The sequence below is a fragment of the Pocillopora verrucosa genome, chromosome 9, assembly GCF_036669915.1.
Source record: "Pocillopora verrucosa isolate sample1 chromosome 9, ASM3666991v2, whole genome shotgun sequence".
Lineage (NCBI taxonomy): Eukaryota > Metazoa > Cnidaria > Anthozoa > Scleractinia > Pocilloporidae > Pocillopora > Pocillopora verrucosa.
The window spans coordinates 12,640,538-12,659,361 of NC_089320.1; the positions used below are offsets into that span (position 1 = coordinate 12,640,538).

Sequence of the window (18,824 nt, forward strand, 5' to 3'; positions counted from 1 at the left end):
TCAGGAGTCTCCAAAAGGTTATTTAACTTAATCACTGTTGCTAAAAAGAACAACTAATGACGATCCTTGAACAACACAATTCGTTCCAGACAGCTGGTCAGCTGTTAAAGCAAAGTAACACCAAATATAATGGATAGACATTGGTGCTGATACATCTCCAATTGCTTCTATACAATAAAATTCTTTCGTGCTACAGCAAGATGCTTCAAATAATTTCTACACGAAAAAACCTAATAGATTCTAGTAGAATGGGGTATGGGGTTTTTCCACACATACAGATTGAGATTTCTTTCATAGAAGATATCTGCATTTAGATATCAACTTTGTACTTGAGAGTTCATTCGGTGCAAAGTTTCACAGTTTGCTTTCGAGCTTTTTAAAAGTAAATAAAACTAGTGCATATAAAATTCAGTCGAAATGCAATTCATCGTGTACCTGTAAACACCAACAGCAATGGAAGATGGAAACGTGCTAATTACAAGGTGCTGGCGTTGTTGAAAAGACGTCTGTTGTCAGGCTACGTGTAAAAGGAGCGAATGCTCCACATCTCGCAGCCGAAAACAAAATCTCCTTTCAAAATTTAACATATCTTCTTATTTTGGCTCGAAAGGAACTTTCTCCTAATAAAATCGATACATATTTTCGTAGAGAAAAACCATGGTTGAAAAGGCAAGCAGGTGAAACATCGCAACCATGTGCATCTGAAGAGTCTCCATTGGGACAAAAAGGTTATTTAACTTAATTACTGTTGTTAACACGACCGCATGCGAAGCAATCTTAACAGACAGCAGCTCAGGTTGATAAAGTAAACTAACATCAAATATAATGGAGAGACATGTGACATAGAAAACAACGCTTGTTTAACAGACAGAGATCAATGCAAGATGTTACTTTCTTTAGACATCTGAACTTGTTCATCCGAGAAATGATGCAATAAATGTTACGTAAAACATTTTCAATTTTTCACTTGGCAGCTCACATGTTGCAAAACTTCAAGGCTTTTTTCGTGCTTTTCACTAAAAGTAAATAGAAATTTATGTTTTAAATGGGGCTTTTAAATCTTTGTCAAAATGCAATTTGCCATGTACCTGTGAAAACCAGTAACAATGGAAGATGGAAACTTCCTATTCACATGGCGTTGGCATAGTTGAAAAGAAATCTTGGTGCAAATGCAGCGAATGCCCGCATCTGTCAGCTGAACAAAAAAATTCTCTACAAAATACAACGGTATCCCTGACAAAGCCATTTGTGGATCAACTCACTTTGCAATGATGTTAGCACTATTGGCTTTCGCCACAGTTCTTTGCTCTGTTTCCTTCGTTGAAGGTACGGTTTTCTTAATGCCTCACTTCCGAACTATCCCGCCTAATCTTATTAAAGTTTCTTATTTGTTCTCTTTGCAGCCGTGATTAATTCTGTCTCTTTCTTCATTTGTACTTTAAATTATTATTATTAACTCACAGTGATTAATTTGTTGATAATGTATATCAAAGAATTACGCGCATCTGATTGGCTGAAAACGAGTGCATTTTTCATGTAACATGAGTCCCAAATACAAAAAGCGTGTGTGCGCTGCCAAAATTTCGTCTGTAATCCGTTTTTCGTGTAAATTATTAAAAAGTAACCACATGATTTCGACTGCAATTTATTGTGAAGAGGCACAAGCGCATTTTGTTACTCATACCAATCTTTTTTTTTTCCACATCTTAAGGTTGCGGAACCCGAATGTCAGGAGCACGCGTGGTGGGTGGCGATGATGCAGCCCCTCATTCTTGGCCATGGCAGATATCCCTCAGGGTCCGTGGAACTAATCACATATGCGGGGGCTCCCTTATTAAACCCAATTGGGTGATAACTGCTGCGCACTGTGTTGGCGGAAATCTCAGGCCAAGTTCATACACGGTTGTCGTCGGTGAGTAAAAGTACATTATATTGTTTCCTTTATATATTATTGACAGTTTGTCGATCAATAGAATCTAAAAAGTAACTATCCCATTCAATTCCTAAATATTACAAATAAAATAATTTCATAAAAGCGAGATTCTCTGAAGGCAGGCCTTAGTAATCAAGTCAGAACAAATCTCAGAATATAGCATTAGGTTAGAATGAATTATAAATTGATTGTTCACATTTTAAATAAACAGAGGTAATTGTGAATTGGGAAGGAAGCGAAGTCTCACAACCTAATTGCGTTTCAGGGGCACATAAAAGGCTAGGTGTGACCGCTGTCCAAAAATCACATAAAGTAAAGAAGGTCATCCGACATAGAGGATTCAGTATGCGTCACTTGAAAAATGACATAGCCCTTTTGGAGTTGGAACAACCCGTCATGTTAAGCAACAAGGTGAACTTGGTATGTCTTCCATCGAGGGGAAGTAGCGCAGTTGTGGGATCAAAGTGTTACATTACTGGTAAATATTACCTTCATAACGAGTGAGATATTGCTCCTATTATTGAATATTTTATTGAGTTTTCTTTGATCAAAATTACAACAGTAGATCAAACGCAGCAAATCTTCACACGGAACCGATTCGTGTTGCCTGACCAGCGCGAAAAAAAACTCGAATAACTAAGTCGGAATTGATCCTGATTTTGCAGTTGATTTCAGTTGGTTCAAAGGGTGACAAGGTTTTTCTTATGGTGATCAATCACTGGGCGAAATAAAACAATTAGCTTTCACCAGAAAGAGATACAAAACTATGACCAAAAATATGACAGCAAGGATGTTGACCTCAGTTTCAATCAGTATCTTACGCTTGAGCTACCTCCTAAATAAAATGGTATTTTCCCCTTTCTTTCAACGTATTCACAAGCACAGTCCCTTTTATGTAAAAAGTAATGCACTGAAGTAAAAATTTGAAAGGTGAGAAGGCCAGTATCATGTTTGATTCCAACTTGAATCACTCAGATTTTAATTCTTCGGGCACGGCCATGCCCTTGACTGAAAGATTTACGATCTTACAAAAAATAACTTTTCAACAGGCTGGGGAAGAACTGTGGGAGGAGGACCTGCTGCTAACATTCTCCAACAAGGTATGCTACCTGTTGTATCAGACGCCCGATGCAAGAAAAGGAACGGCAACCTTCTCCCTGTTGACAAGACAAGTATGCTTTGTGCCGGAAGCGGAAAGAAAAATCAACCCGGTGGTTGCCAAGGAGACAGCGGTGGCCCCTTTGTCTGTAAAGAAAATGGCAAATGGGTGCTTCGAGGTGCAGTGAGTTGGGGACATAGAATGTGCAAAACCACTAAATACACTGTGTTTGCTCGCATCAGTAACTTCATTGACTGGATAAATCAGAACATATCTGGCGGCAACAGTGGTGGAAACACTAGCGGTAGGGCTTTTTAATGTAGTATAGGTTTGCAAACAAATACAAAAGAAACTAAAATTGAAGCTAAAAAGGCTCTTGTTTAGGTTTTACTCAGTGGGCCGGAGTCTTAATTGTTAGAATCTGATTAGCAAATCGCGCACTTGTGAACGGCCTGCGTCATACAGACCTCCCGCCCGTTGACACACAACTTCTGAAAAAAGAGTTTCAATTATAAATTTACCTTACCTTAGCGAATGTTGGATTTTAATTAGGAAGTTAAAAATCATTAGCTGAAACTTTAGTTGCCAAACAATCAGTTACTGTCCAAATGACTTGGCCGACTAAAAGACTCTTCACTTTCAAGTTCTCATGTCGCTTAAAAACAATTAATCAAAATTAAGGGTTGTTTATAACTAATATTATTCGAGGATTGGCTCAATAAAGAAAAAAATTCGTTCGTGTTGAAGCTCACGACAAGTTTTTATCTGTGTTGCAGGTAAAGCGTAAAAGATGAAGTCAAAGCGCCAAAGGTATACATGGAGTGGGAGTGAGGAAAGTTACTGCCACCTTTCTGGGTTATAAGATTTGGCGAAAGTTTAGATATTGTTGAAGCTCACGGCGAGTGTTTTCTTGGTTTCAGGTAGAGAGGTCAACGTTCCACATATTTAATCGTTATGAAGTCCCGTTTGCTAGAAAAGTAAATGGCAAAATAATAAATAAACGGTAACAGATTATTTCAGTTTGCGTGTTAATTTATTGTTAACTTATAATAGTTTGAATCTGTAGGTTTTTTGCTTGTTTGTCTCAAGAAATTGTGCAAAACTAATAATATTCATATTCGCTCTCAAGAATGAATCTCTTAATTCCAAAGGTAGAGAGTCAAACATACGTCGCATCACACCAGCTGGCTGATTGCTTGAATTTTTCGTTTGTAGTGCATATTTGGGGCTTTTAATTTTCGAAAAGAATCAGTTAAACAAGAAGCCTTTTCCTTCCCCTCGGAAGTCAACTGGTAAGTCTCGACTTCATGCACTCTAGGACCCAGTTTTCCCAGCTCAAGGTCAAAGTAGTAACTCGTTCAAAGAGTGAAACGTGATTGCCTAGTAATACAGTATTTCAACTGAGCTCAGAAAGCTGATCTTCACTACCAGCAAAATACCATTCTTTCTTAAATGTTTTTGTATGTTTTCGCGCGGAAAATAAAATACCACGTCTCGTATCACAAAATGCGTAGGTTGCTTTATTATAAAATGCTGCAACCGTTTTTTCAAAATGCGCAAGTTATTACAAAACGCGTCGTAAGTACACATTGCCACAAAACAACAAATTGAAAAAAAGGTCAACCTCGTTCCCTCAAGACAAACTTTATTTCAACAATTGATACACCAAAATTGATAATGAATGGACCATTAAATCACTATGTATTATTTTCAACCCCACAATAGCAATTGATTTATCAAGTCCTAAAACCTGTAAAGTAAGAAAATGAAAACGAATATCAGTCGTAAATAAATCCTACTTTATCGTATTAGGATATAAGGCGGTGGTCTTTTCGGAGTCAGACATTTTAACTTTTTGCTCTTCTAGACAGAACCTAACTATGTCGAAACAGCTCTCCACTTTTGGATATCTATTAAATTGCGAGATAACGTATAGAGGTAATAGGATAAATTAAACAACAGTTTACAACGGTTATTTGATGGAAAATGGGGTTTGCAACGGTTGAAAGTGAATTTAATGGGCGAATTAATGATGACCTAGAGAAAATTCACCATCTCAGATAAAATCACGTGTCTTTCAACATCGTAAAAAATATGGATAACCCATTAATTTTTAAATTTTTTTTTAATTTGAAACTTCTATCTTGGATAAAGTCACGTGTCCCATACAAGCGTATAAAACAAGGATAACCCATAATTGTTCTCTCCTCCTGACTTACTACCCTTTGGAGGAAAAGTAGTTTGATAAATTTGAAACACAGCAAAATAAACAAAGGGTTCATCCATTTTATTTTAATTCAACTAAAATTTTGGTTGTTTATCGTCTTGTTCTTGCGAGGGCCAAGTAAACAACTCTTTGTAGTGGTAACTAACCTGAAGCCCGATTTTATATGTTCAGCACAATCGACATGTCTTCTTGCATTTAATTCTTACGTAAGCGTTAGTCGAGCATTGTGAAGCGAACATTGGACAGTACTTGCTGCTATCCTTACACGCAGGCCCGATACCACCACCTCCACCTGCGGAATAGAAACAGAATCAAATTTTACCGGAGCCAGATGAGCTCTCCATCAGTTATGTGGAGATCAATTATCTGTACCATTATCTACCATCAAATATATCCCCATTTCTACTATCATAAAAATGTGACAGTCATGGCGGCCACTTTGGTTAGATTTCAACTTCTTCTTATAGAACTCATCGAAGGCCATTCATGTTAAGCGCTGGTTGCCTAAAAGTTTGTGAAGGGATACCGTACTCCCACATTTTCTTTTAAACACGATTGTTCTCAAGAAGCATATTTAGTCACTCAGTTACTAACTATAATAACACATATTGTAATAGAGAAAAACATGGAAAGAGTGTAGAGGGAAGGGGGCGATTCTATTTGTTTTATTTTATTGTTTTTGCTATGTGATACGAGGACAAGAGAATATAAACACTTTATGATCTCTTGAAGAGGATTATTAAGATGATTTAATCCAGAATAGTGGTTTGAAAGCTTCATTACTAATGACAGTATTGCATTTACACCCATAAATGTAATGCACATATATTTAATAACTTACATAGTCCGCATGACTTTTTGCATATTTGCTTGACGTACGGATGGGTGTTACAGTACTGTTTTAGGTACGGGCAATTTCTGTGGCCATCTGTACATGCTGGAAATATAGGATTAGAATTCTGTTTATTTTTTCTTTGAATGGGCATGAAGTAAAATATTAGGTTGATGGACTTCGTATCCATTTTGAATCAGATATAGAAGATAAAGATATAAAAGAATCATGCAGCACCTTCCCTTCAGAAGTAAACGTACCAAAACCAACAGCAAAACAAAAGTAAAATTACGAATCATTAAAAAAAAGAAACCAAAACAAAACAGACAAACAAAAAAAGAAAAAGCCAAATTAGACGAGAAAAAATTGGTATGTTCTAGCTTTTACGCGTTTGGGAACAACATTACCCGAACAGTCAGCGGTAACTGCTTTAACTTTTGATTAGGCCTCATCAGTATTGCATATATTTCCGGTTTTTAAAAGTCACTTAGACTGCTGTGCACATGTCTAAGCCGGAGGATAGTTTTTGTTAGTAACTGGCCCACAGGGGAAGAAAAACAGGAAGTCCGGAGCAACCATCACAATTAATTTCCGTATCATAAATATAAGAAGGAGACATGCTTACCACCTCCGCTGCCACCACTGCCACCACTGCCCCCACTACCAGACATTTTCTGATTGAGCCAGTCAATGAAACTGCTGACACGGGCAAACACAGTGTAGAATTCAGTCCTGCACATTCCATTTCCCCAGCTGACTGCACCTCGTAAAACCCATCCATCATTTTCTTTACAAACAAAAGGACCTCCACTATCTCCTTGGCAACCACCCGCCTGGTTTGCTTGTCCACTTCCTGCACAGAGCATACTCGATTCCTCGACCGGAGCGAGTTGACCGTTCGTTCTGCTGCACGTGTTGTGATCTACAACTGGAAGTTTTGCTTGCTGTAGGGCGTTTGCGGCTGGGCCACCTCCGATGATCCTTCCCCATCCTGGTAGTAAAGATAATAAGATCTTGAAGCAGCTAGCTCTCTATTGCGGACTGAATTTTCGGGAAACTTAAAAACATACTAAAACTGTCCCGTGTCTACTAAGTTCTATTTGATGTTAGCGTGGAAAATCAACTTTCAAATCATCCCAATTCTTTAATCCTTCTTAGCTTCACCGGCCATCGATGTTTTGAAACACTTGGAGATTTTAGGATTCCCTCCGCCTTCTCCTCCAAAAATGTTCTTACATCTGGAATTTTCAGAAATCCAAGGTGCAACGGTATTGTCATGAAAACGGAATAGATGCAAAACGTTTTTACTCGATCAAAAAGATCAGAGTCTGCCTCTCCTCATAGAAGAAAACGAGAAATATTTTATCATTAGTGTAAATACTAAATTCTAGATACTAAATTTACAAAAATAAAGTTGACAAATGCAATTACCGCAAAATATGATTTTTTCGAGCCTGTATGCAAACTTACCAGTGATGAAACACTCAGTTCCCGGTGGAATTCTACTTCCTTTAGGTGGCAAACAAACCGTGTTGACTTTATCACTGAGTTGAACTTCGCCATCCAGTTGCAGCAGGGCAATGTCTTTCCTTAGATGGCTCATTGAGAATCCTTCGTGTTTGAAAAGCTTTTTCAAATTGAATGTTTGTTGTACAGCTGTAGTCCCAGTTCTGATGTGGGCCCCTACATAGTGAGAAAACTTAGTGACCGTTCGTCATCGTTGGAGGGGAAAGGGAGGATTTTGGGAGATCACATAGTTTTCAGGGGAAAAGGAGGGATGATTAGTCTTCGCAGGCAGAGAATAAAGGGGGGGACTTCGGATAATTAAATGGCAATGAGGGGAGGGGGGGAGGGGGATGATAAGAATATTGGGGGATCAGGTTTATGTTGCCGTTTCATAACCAGAATCCTCCAGCCTCCCCACCCCACATCCCCAGACGATGTACAATGAACGGTCTCTCAGAAGCGTAAGTGATAAAATTATACTCCATGAGCGAAAGATTCAAGAAATCGTGTTGCAAAATGTGTTTCAGCAATTGAGGATGAGGTAACATTTTCGCATTTCAAGAGACCTGGCAATGCTACCTCCGATTATTCAACATGTGCACTTACCAACGACCACTGTGTACCCGCTAGGATCTGGGTTCCTTTCTACGCAGTGAGCAGCAGTTACAACCCAACCAGGCTTGATTAGAGATCCTCCGCAAATGTGTCGTCCATTCACCCTGAGAGAGATCTGCCAAGGCCACGAATGCGGCGCAGCATCATCCCCGTTAACCACACGGGCACCAGGCGGACGAGAACCGCACCCTGAAATTCATCAATACATGGGAGATTATGGAGCTAACAGACAAATGAAAACACAAAACCCCAGATTACCGTACATGGTTTTCACCTTCTTATGGATCCAAATAAAAGTTATCCCAAAGATAAAGAAGGCACCAGTCACTGATCATGAAGAGATATGCGGATTAGGATCTTTCACGAGGATCGAGAGAAAAATGAATTGCATTGTTCTGTTTTTTGTTTTTTTTTCTTTTATGCAGAAAAGTGGGGAGCTTCCTGTGATCTTGAAACAGAGATATTGATATGGTTACATATTAGTACATGTACTTGTTCTCAAGAATGGGCAAAAAAGACACTCTTAGTTCTACCATGCTATTCGTAAATTAATGTTGCGTCATACTTTGCTTTAGTATGTATGACCTTTCTAAAATGAAAAGGATGGGGAATTGAAAAATGAAAAATTTATGAAGTGTTTCGTACCTTCAGAAAGGGCAGGAATACAAAGAGCTACAACAGCGATAAAAACAGACAACATGATAGTGGTAACCTATCCAAGGTAGGAAGTGAGGGAAGACAAGACGCCGTTACATTTATAAAAAGGCAATTTTTTCAGCTGACAGATGTATAGCATCGGCTCCTCTTTACTGTGCATTGTCATTTTAAAAAAAGTTGTCTTTTTTATTCACCGCTTTTTTCTCTGGAATTGCCCTTTTAAGAAACAATCGCCCTCCAATTACCCTTTTAAACTGCAGCTTTATTGATTGTTAACAAAAACGATATGAAATGGTTATTTTTTAATAAATCCCACGACTGATGACACACTAGTGTTAATCATATGCGTTGAAACAAAGCTTCATCGATCCGCAGTGTTAATTTAATTTCTGAAAATGCGACACACAGATCTCAGATTAACCTGGAAGACATCTCAAAGTACAATACTGTCAATAACTTCAGTTAAGCATCGGTTAAGCATCAGTTATGACAGAAAGCGACCAGTCACATTATATTTCCCTAGTAAGTCCACTCCAACAAGTTTCCTTCATTTTTGCCTTCGTATTACGTTCAAAGGCAAAATCCTAGGGAAAAAAACTTATCTATCGATAAAGCAACCATATTGATTACATTCAAGAATTTTTTTACAGATACCATAGTTTTGTAAGAATGCTCATGTACGCATTGACGACTATTTCTTCGTAAAATAAAAATGGGAATGACTTATGGCAATTTAACAACTATATGATACAAGGAACTTGCCAAAAACTGCTAGACTCATTCTCGATGTCCTAAAAATATCTAATATAGCCAAATGTAAATATCTTTTTGAAAGTTTGTCAACTGTTTGCTTGGTTCTGTAAACAGTAATTATCTTCATGTAGCAACAATAAAGACATCCTTTGTGATCATGTCTTTAAATGCTGTTCACGCAAGCTAGGAAAACGTAATCGCTTCATTTTTCCATGAAGCAATTTGTATAGTTGTCAGTAAGTCTTAGGTTTAAAACTTTGACAAGCTACCCAACCGATTTTTTTTGGACGATCTGTACAGAGAGAAAATTTAATAGAAGATAAAATAACTGGTTTTACATTATAAAACAAACTTGTTATTCATGTGAGCCACTATCGACGTCCTTTACATTAACGATGCTGAAACAATAAGATGAGGGAAGATGTCTTTGACCACGATACTTTCTACGCCTTACGGCGCTATCAACTTTAAGAAGGACCACTCATAGTCTTCTCAGTGTACACTTGAGCCCCTACGATTGACAACAATTTAGTTTCACCCCTTAATCAAAGACTAACGTCAAGAGAATAAAGGAAAAAATCACAAACTCAAAAAGCTCTTGATTGTTCGTTACTTTCTCCTTATAAGATCCATGGGAAATGTATAGAGAACAGTTTCAGTGAAGAACTTGCATAATTATAGTCTAAAGGGTAACAGTTTAAAGATGGAGGTGGGGAACAGGCTTTGATCCACAAAAGAAATCAGTCGGACGTCAGCTGTGCAATTAAACAACAACTTTATGTTTTGCAAGTTTTAAAATCATTTTGAGTGTCTCTGTGAAACACTAGACCCTTCAAAATTTAATGTGCTACAAAATTTCTTGTTTACTTCGCTAAATGCTCTGGCGGAATTGGTACGCAATGTTCCAGGTGAAATTATTCAGATGGAAACTCGCATTGAAAACTTTCGCTTAATTTAACGGAAACACACAAAAAATTAAAAGGCACTTTCAATCCCTTTGGCAACTTTATTTTCCCTCTTTGCTATTTCTAATACAAGTCACAGGTCTTCGCCTTTCTTTGAGTTTTCTTGAGATATCGACGGACGCCTAGCTGTCTTTACGCCATATCTGCCGGAAAATAATATAGAGGAATCCTTGTCAAGAACTTTGTCATCCTCCTCGTACTGAGTGAGGCTAACACAGATATTTACTCACCCTTAACTTTTGCGTCAATCCAGTCCCTGAAAGAGCTTATTCGTGCAAAGACATTAAAAAAGTTAGTCCTACACATGCTATGACCCTAGCTAACAGCACCGCGTAAAACCCATTTTCTTCGCATACGTATGGTCCACTGCTATCACCTTGACAACCACCTGCCTTGTTTGGTTTACCACTTCCTGCACAGATCATGGATGTTTTGTCAATTGGTGCCCCTACTTTTCCCCACTTTTTGGAACATCGCCTGTGACTCTGTGCGGGAAGCATCGCTTGTTGCAAGACTCTTGCAGTGTCTGCGACGTCGCCTCAACCTTCAGTCCGACCCCATCCTGAGTTAAAGAATTTAGGTAGAAAATTTTAAATAAAGGGGTAAGTTTCTAAAGAAACTGTGGTGCTGCGTCGGTGGGAGAGTATAGCAGGTAATTTAGTGCTAACAACTGGGTTGAAAACGTAAATTAGCCACCGTAAAGGGTAAAAAAGCTGACGTTTCGAGCGTTAGCCCTTCGTCAGAGCGATTAGAGGGAGAGAGAGAGTTAGAGATTAGAAAATTTTAAAAGCTACTTCATGTTATCCCCTTCCTCCCCCCACCCCTTTGCATTTCTTAATATTAATTACCTGTCATGTAGCATCGGTGGCGGACTGAAATTCGAGATCCTTTGGCAGGAAGGTAAACGGAACTGACTTTGTCGCTCAATTTGGCCGGTTTGCTAAGGTGTAGAAGGGCGACGTCATTTTTTAAGGTGTTGCAAACTGAAGTCCTCGTGGGCAAAGAGTGCTCTCAGTTTAATTGTCTGCTGTACATCCATTGTGCCAAGACGCTCGTGTGCACCTGGAAAGGTTTCAGCATTACACCAATTTAAGTGCAGAGAAGGCAAGAGAGACAAATATTACATTGTATACTCTTTTACTCTTGAACTCGTTCAGTCTTCAAAAGGTTTTTGGCAAGTTTTCGCTCTTAAGCCATGCGTGATCAATACAAGCGTCCTAAAATTTAAAAAAATATTGGTACCAACTCACTCGATGATGAATATGTACTTATTCCTACCGACAATAACGGTATAAAAAGAAGGATCCCGTGGAATATCATCCTGGTCCACCACACACTGCGCTACCGTCACAACCCGTTCGTCTGTGATCAAGGAACCGCCACAGGTGTGCACCAGGTCTCCAAATTGATTGAGAACTCGCAGCGACACCTGCCAGGGCCACGACTGCTTCGGTGCATCCTCGCCACCAACAACTCGAGAGAGAAAGCGTCGTTTGCCGCACTCTGGAGAGATGTAAATTGACTATATAAAGAGCACACGGAAATGCGTAAACTGCTACAAAGTCTACTTTATATGGAACCTAACTAGAAAATGTGAACCGTGCGAAGAGGTTTAGATTGAACTTAATCCTTTTTACTTAAATATTGTACCTTGAGAAAGTACCAGTTTTAGGAAATAGCCACCACAACCACTTGTAAATAAAGCTTCATCTTTTTGGAAAGTTTCTTCTGGCTGTGAGAAAAGTCCCTTGCATGGAGGGTTTATATATATATATATGTTCAGTCGTGTTGTAATCGCAAGGTGTCGAAACATCATAACAAATTATAAAAGCACGTTCAGTAATGGACTGTCCTCTTTTAAGTTGTCTGGGTCAAATCAGCCGTAGGTGCTTGTTGTCTGTATACTTGAGTCAAGGTTAACGCATTAAGTGTAACCTTCGTGACCTTTAATACTCTTGGCTACTTTGTGATGTTTACTAGTCTTGAAAATTTCTTTCAGTGCAATTAAGGTTTACCACTTTATCGTTTAACACTACCGCAGCGAAACTGAAGAATTTTTCTTCACCAGCAAATTCCATATTCTTGTTTTATTGAAATCACTTTCAGATATGTCATGACATTATATTTCATAAATACTTCACTTTACCTTTGTTCCTATTTCCTTGAAATGTTTGCATCATGATTAGCAAAAAACAACGATGGTTTAAAATGGCCTCTAGTCAGAAGTTTACAATGATGTTTACATGCATAAAAGGGCACAAAGCCAAGAATTGACAATTCTCATGATTTGTATTGAAGTTGTTTTTTTAAGACAGTATTATTTCCCGTGAAATGGCCAGGAAGTCGCGCCAGGCCTAAAAAACTTACAAGTGGTCGGACGCAACGGAAGACACTTTATGTGGAACCTAATTCAAGGACAATTGTGGCACTTTCGCTTTATTGAGCAACACAAAACCAACACACAGTACTAGCAATGTTGTCTGCACACGCGGTCACGCAAGCACTCTGAATGATGGTTTGTGCTCCTTAAGACTGTCATATTTGAGGCGGCTGGTATTTTATGTATTCCTACCGAAGGTCAATGCATCACGTCTAGTTCAAACAGTGTTTTTTTTTCTGGTTAAATTTTACTAATATTTATGTTCATTCAAATATTCTCTCATCGTCGACCGTTACCACTGCGAATCTGAAGAAAATTCTTGAAATAGCAGTTTTCAATGTTCTTATTGTCAAAACATGGGGAAGATTATCGAGGCCAAATATTTAAAATGTCATGAAATATTGACTTTTCGTTATTCTTTAACCGGCACTGTTTTTTAGCTCTCAAAAAAACTTGCATTAACCGATTAGTCTGAGCCGTTGATGGTTTCAAGTAGCCTCTAAACAAGCGTTTGTTTATAAGCACAAAAAAGAATGGCGTTCATTTATTGTTTATTCTCGTTGTTGCTGTAGGTGGATTTTAAGCATGTTTAACTTCACGTTAAATGGCAGGAAAGCCAGGACTGAAATCTTTAGAACGGATGGTTGTTTCATAAGATTTTCCGAGTAAAACCGTGTATAGGCACTTTAGGCTAATTGAGCTAGGCTAGGAAATTTTGATTATTTTACGAAGGCAGAAGACACGCTGGGTTTAACCTAGTTTTGGGACTATAACGAATGCACGTTTCATTTTGTTACAAGGAACAATGCAAGGTGTCACAAAATATCACTATGGAAACCTTCGGGTAAGAATCTGTGCTCCCTTAACTTGTTTGGTTCGATAGAGGTGGCAGGGCGTTTATGCTGACTGTATATCCGATTCGAGGATCAACCCATTCTCAAAAATGAGCAAAGAGAATTTCGAATTAAAATATCCGTGCATTTTTGGGCAAACAGGTGATGAGGAGAAAGGAAGTTATCAATCGGGGAATATTGTTTTGATTTAATACACCAAATTGTCGGAGCCGGGAAATTGTAAGAAACTTATGGCAAGCAATTTTCGGCTGCAGGCTTCGAGTTTCTTGCTACGTATGGCTCAAGGACTCTGAAAAACTTTACCAACGTACAGGAAAAATCAAATTGAGGAAACCACGTATTTTTAACAAATAACGAACTGCAATTTCAATACCCTTCTCAAATTTATTTTCCCTTTAACATTTTTACATCAACTAAAATCACTGGTCTTTGCCTTTCTGTTAGGTTTGTTGAGATACACGACGGACACCTTTATTCACTCCGTACCTGGAAAACAGCAAAAAGGAAGCCCAGTCAAGAACTTTGTTATATTTTTTGACAAATTGAATCAGTAAGTCTGAACAAATTGACTCACCGGACCCTATTCCATCACCTAGATTGATCGACGAAAAAAGGAAAAGGAAAACGAAATTAAGGGATAAAGATGGTTAACTTTGTTATATATGGAATGGATATCTGGAGAAGTAGCAAGTTTTGTTGCTCAAAAATCCAACCTATGTGACACAGCCAATCAGAGGGGTGTAATTAACAGACACGACCTGGCATTTGGATAAACTCGAAAACCTTAATTGGTTTTCATATCCTGTGAATATTTCATCTAAACATTATGCTACCATCTGCCTCGCAAAATCTCCTTTTATACAAGAAGAAATAAAACAGTCCATAAACAAAGATATCATTTAAGCTAAAGAAGAGTGGATTATTTAGTACACATCTCAAATACACTGCGAAAATGATGAATTTCGTCGCAGAAAATCGTATGTCGATCGGAAAGCTATTTTAAACATCGCTAAATTAGTATTTGATCAAAGTCTGATAAACAGCTAAACAAAACAAATTTCTCAATAGAAATGGGGCTAAAATCAGCTTGAATTTATACTGTTTAAAAGCCCATGATCACAGCTTTAACTGTTAAAACAGCATATGGGAAATAAAGAATGTAAAATGCTCATTGTTTAGTTTGACGGAAAAATAAATAAAATCAATTGGTTTGTTTGTAAAATTTCCGAAGTACCTGTGTTAGAATTCTATAAGGAGCCTTTGTAGCAACTTTCATAATCTACAGCGTGTTAAGGAAATCATTATTTTATCTGAGTTAATATATCATACATAATGAGTTTTTTTTATCGGTAAGGACATTCCCTTACCCTCAATCTTCGCGTCAATCCAATCCCTGAAAGAGCTTATTCTTGCAAAGACAGAAAAGTATTCTGTCTTGCACAAGCCATGACCCCAGCTCACTGCACCGCGCAAAACCCATTTGCCATATTCCGCGCATACGTATGGTCCACCGCTATCACCTTGGCAACCACCTGTCTGATTTGCTTTACCACTTCCTCCACAGATCATGGATGTTTCGTCTATTGGTCCCAAATCGTCGTTTACTTTGGAACAATTTTCGTGGCTCTGTACGGGAAGTACCCCTTGTTGCAAGATGTCTGCGACGTTGCCTCCACCTTCGGTCCGACCCCAACCTAAATAAAAAGAATTAGAATATCAGAAAAAAGAATTGTAACAGATCAACGTCACACCTTGCATTGTTAACTGGTCATACCTGTTATGTAACAAGGATGGCCGGCAGAAATTCGAGATCCTTGGTCAGGAAGGCAAACGAGGTTGACTTTATCGCTCAGCTGGGCCGTTGTGCTTAGGTGTAAAAGGGCGATGTCATTCTTTAAGTGTCGCATACTGAAGCCCTCGTGAGGATAGAGTGCCTTTACTTGAATTGACTGCTGTACATCCGTTGTGCCGAGACGTTCGTGTGCACCTGAAAAATTTTTAAATTTCACAATGATTCTGTTGAAGTTGTTAAATCTTATCAAGAACTCTGAATGTGTCCTTGGTCCAACGATCGTGAAAAGTGAATTTTTCGTCCTGCAATCGTACTTCCAAACCAAGCTCTTAAAAGTTTTTTCGCTCTTATACCCTCTGCTATGCTTTAATCCTATTTCTCTTAAACATTTCCACGAAAACACCCAAGCATTATGTTGAAAGACTAGTTGCGGCGCCTTAGAAAGACGAACACAATTAGTTGTGAACGAGTTATCACGAAGTCGTCTTTGTTTGCGGCTTTAGTTTTGCTTAGCTTAGTTTTCGCGTCTTCGTAGCTTTTGTTACCTTGGTCAATTAGTCATATATTGTGAGCAAGACTTTTTCCTAATCCGATGAAGTATTTGGTGGCAGAATGTTAGAGTGCTTTCCGAAGGATCTCGATATTAGTTTATTTTTATTGTTTCATGTGACCACATATTTCCTAATGTTAAGATTCCAGAATTGATGCTTCGCCAGCTCGGGGGACTCAGTCATTTAGCTTGACTTTCTGAGGGACTGAAAATATTTTGTACCGATCGATTCACCGCAGCTTCCTGAAAAGGGTTGCTTTACAAGTTTGTTTTCTTACCGAGAACAACGGTGAACAGAGAAGGATTCCCAGGTCTGTCACATCGGTCCACCACGCAATGTGCCGCCGTCACCACCCATTCGTCCCCGATCAAGGAGCCGCCACATATGTGCACTGGATTTCCTTCGCGGCCTGGGAGTCGAAGTGACACTTGCCAAGGCCATGAATGCTTTGGTGCATCCTCCCCACCCACAACTCGAGAGAGAAAGTGTCGTTTGCCACACTCTGGAGAGAGAAAAAAATTAGTACGATGTGGAATAGAAAGAAGGAAATAATCAAGTCCTCTTAAATGATACCTCAATTGTGATTAATGTGGAAAGAGATTAAAATTGGACTTAATTACACATCCTTGCTTGGGAATTGTACCTTGGGAGAGCGCGACGTGTACGAAAAAGGCCACCACAACTACTTGTAACTTGAGCTTCATCTTCTCGGAAACTTGCTTCTAGTTATTGAACAAGTCCCTTTCTTATAGGGTTTTTTGTGCATGTTTATAAGTTTGGAAATTGCAAGGTGTTCAAATATCACTATGAAGCACTTTGAGGACACTTCAATGGTCTATTGAGCTGTTCGGCCTGGGCGGCAGGGGCATTTATGATGTCTGCATACCTGAGTCAAGGTTAACACATCAAATCTAACCCATGTAGTTTCTTCACTCTTGGCTATTTCAGGATGTTTACATAGTCATTCAAATTTCCTTTCAAAATAACTTAAGGCTGACCACAAAAGCGTCACCCGTTACAACCGTGAATCTGAAAACGTCCTTCAATAACAAATCCCATTGCTTTTCAATTTAAATCACCTATATGTGTCTGGCAGCCAAATACTTCTAAAATGTATCAGCCCTTTATTTTAACCAAGCACTGCATTTATCTATTCCCATTGTTTGAATTGAATTTAGTGAAACGTTGATGGTTTGAAGAGGTTTGAAGTCGGATGTTGAAAATGGTGTTTATATACATAAAAAAGATCACGGTAACGATATTGCTAATCCTCGCAATTTTTTTTTCTTTTTTCAATTTTTTTAGGCTTATTTTGGTAGATAATATTATATCACATGAAATGTTGAGGAAACCCGGCTAAGGAATTTTACAGTGCGGGTTAGTTTAATTCGAAAGACAATCTGGGTATACCCTAGTTTTAGGATTATAATGGGGCACGTTAGTCCCATTAAGCAAAAAGGAACACGTAAAGTTATTACAAAGGTGTCCAAACATCATTATGGAAGCACTTTAAGTAATAATCTATTCTCTTTTTAGCTGTCTCACTTATGGCGGCCAAGCGTTTTTGTTGTCTGCATAACTGAGTGGAGGTCAAACCCTTCAATAAACTATCAAGCTTTTTTCCAATTTTTTTTTTTTGGTCGCTGTTTATAAACCATTAAACCGTTTTCTCACAGCTAAATTAGGGTTTGTCGCCTTTATCGTTTACCACAGCTGTTGTAAATCGGAAAACTTCCTTCGCCAGCAATTTCCACATCTTTTGTATTGAAATCGTTAAGGAGTATGTCTCATTGTAGCCAAAAGTGTCATACATCATTTTTTATTATTTCTTATTCTTTCCAAGTGCTGAAAGAGGACTCCAGAGACAACCCATTATTAGGACTATTTATAGACGCTTTCGTTTAATTGACCGATAAAGGACAATTCAAGGTATTAACACAATATCCAAACATTTGTACGGAAGCAATTTAGGTGAGGGTCTTTGCCCTCTTAAGCTGTCTGGCTGAAAGCGGCCGAACTTTTACAAAATCTGACAAGTTTCCTTCAATGGCAATATTTGTTGTCTTGAAATGCAAATAAAATGGATTTTGAGGGCAGCCCGACGTCAAACAGGTAAAACCTTACTGCGTATTAGAAGATTGTTGACAATCATCTCTGCGAAAAAAAAAATGGAAATATATGATGCCAATTTATGTTTCTACTCCCTTCTTACCAAACTAACATGCACCTTGTTCGATAACATATGTGACCCTCCACGGGATTTCAGGGAATAAGGTGAACGCACGCACACGGCACGCTCCCACGCTAAAACAAAAGAACTAGCTTTTAACACGTTAGCTGCGTGTTAGTTACTTGCTTCATTAACTTCGCAGCCATTGTCTTGCTTCGCTCGGTAGAAGCAGAGGAACGTGTTAAGATCTTGCTTGCATCTTTGCACGATATAACACGGTGACCGAGCCAATTTTATAACACGCCTCTTAAAGTTAGAGTTCCTTTCGATTTGTGCAAGAAGTACGTCCTAAGCCGTAAGAATTTTTTAGCACACCGATACACCCGGCCGATACGATACTCAATATCCAGTGCAACTTCAATCGCTAAATCGCCAGACATAGGGAATATCTCGACTTGTTGTCCATCATTTAAAATTATATTTTATTTTT

General features: G+C 38.6%; 3 protein-coding genes and 1 pseudogene across 4 annotated transcripts; 1 reads left to right on the top strand and 3 right to left on the bottom strand.

Moving 5' to 3' along the window:
- Window positions 1-1,271: 1,271 nt before the first annotated feature.
- On the top strand, window positions 1,272-3,350 carry LOC131798896 (chymotrypsinogen A-like). Its single transcript, XM_059116561.2, has 4 exons — window positions 1,272-1,326; window positions 1,712-1,912; window positions 2,199-2,411; window positions 2,983-3,350. Exons 1-4 carry the CDS (start codon window positions 1,272-1,274, stop codon window positions 3,348-3,350), a joined length of 837 nt encoding a protein of 278 aa, XP_058972544.2.
- A 1,310-nt stretch (window positions 3,351-4,660) lies between these two features.
- On the bottom strand, window positions 4,661-8,933 carry LOC131798845 (chymotrypsinogen B-like). Its single transcript, XM_059116503.2, has 7 exons — window positions 8,858-8,933; window positions 8,204-8,401; window positions 7,562-7,774; window positions 6,717-7,082; window positions 6,101-6,196; window positions 5,406-5,551; window positions 4,661-4,782 (listed from the first exon to the last, which is right to left on the bottom strand). Exons 1-6 carry the CDS (start codon window positions 8,910-8,912, stop codon window positions 5,427-5,429), a joined length of 1,053 nt encoding a protein of 350 aa, XP_058972486.1. The 5' UTR covers window positions 8,913-8,933; the 3' UTR covers window positions 4,661-4,782; window positions 5,406-5,426.
- Window positions 8,934-10,623: 1,690 nt separating this feature from the next.
- LOC131798897 (chymotrypsinogen B-like) lies at window positions 10,624-13,654 on the bottom strand (annotated as a pseudogene).
- A 531-nt stretch (window positions 13,655-14,185) lies between these two features.
- On the bottom strand, window positions 14,186-16,936 carry LOC131798849 (chymotrypsinogen A-like). 2 transcript variants are annotated; one of them, XM_059116506.2, is made up of 6 exons: window positions 16,808-16,936; window positions 16,442-16,666; window positions 15,596-15,808; window positions 15,189-15,515; window positions 14,396-14,413; window positions 14,186-14,307 (listed from the first exon to the last, which is right to left on the bottom strand). In XM_059116506.2, the coding sequence occupies exons 1-6, from the start codon at window positions 16,866-16,868 to the stop codon at window positions 14,297-14,299; spliced, it is 855 nt and encodes a 284-aa protein (XP_058972489.2). In that variant the 5' UTR covers window positions 16,869-16,936; the 3' UTR covers window positions 14,186-14,296. The 2 variants fall into 2 exon arrangements, with proteins under 2 accessions (XP_058972489.2, XP_058972490.2); XM_059116507.2 differs by lacking the exon at window positions 14,396-14,413.
- Window positions 16,937-18,824: the final 1,888 nt, after the last annotated feature.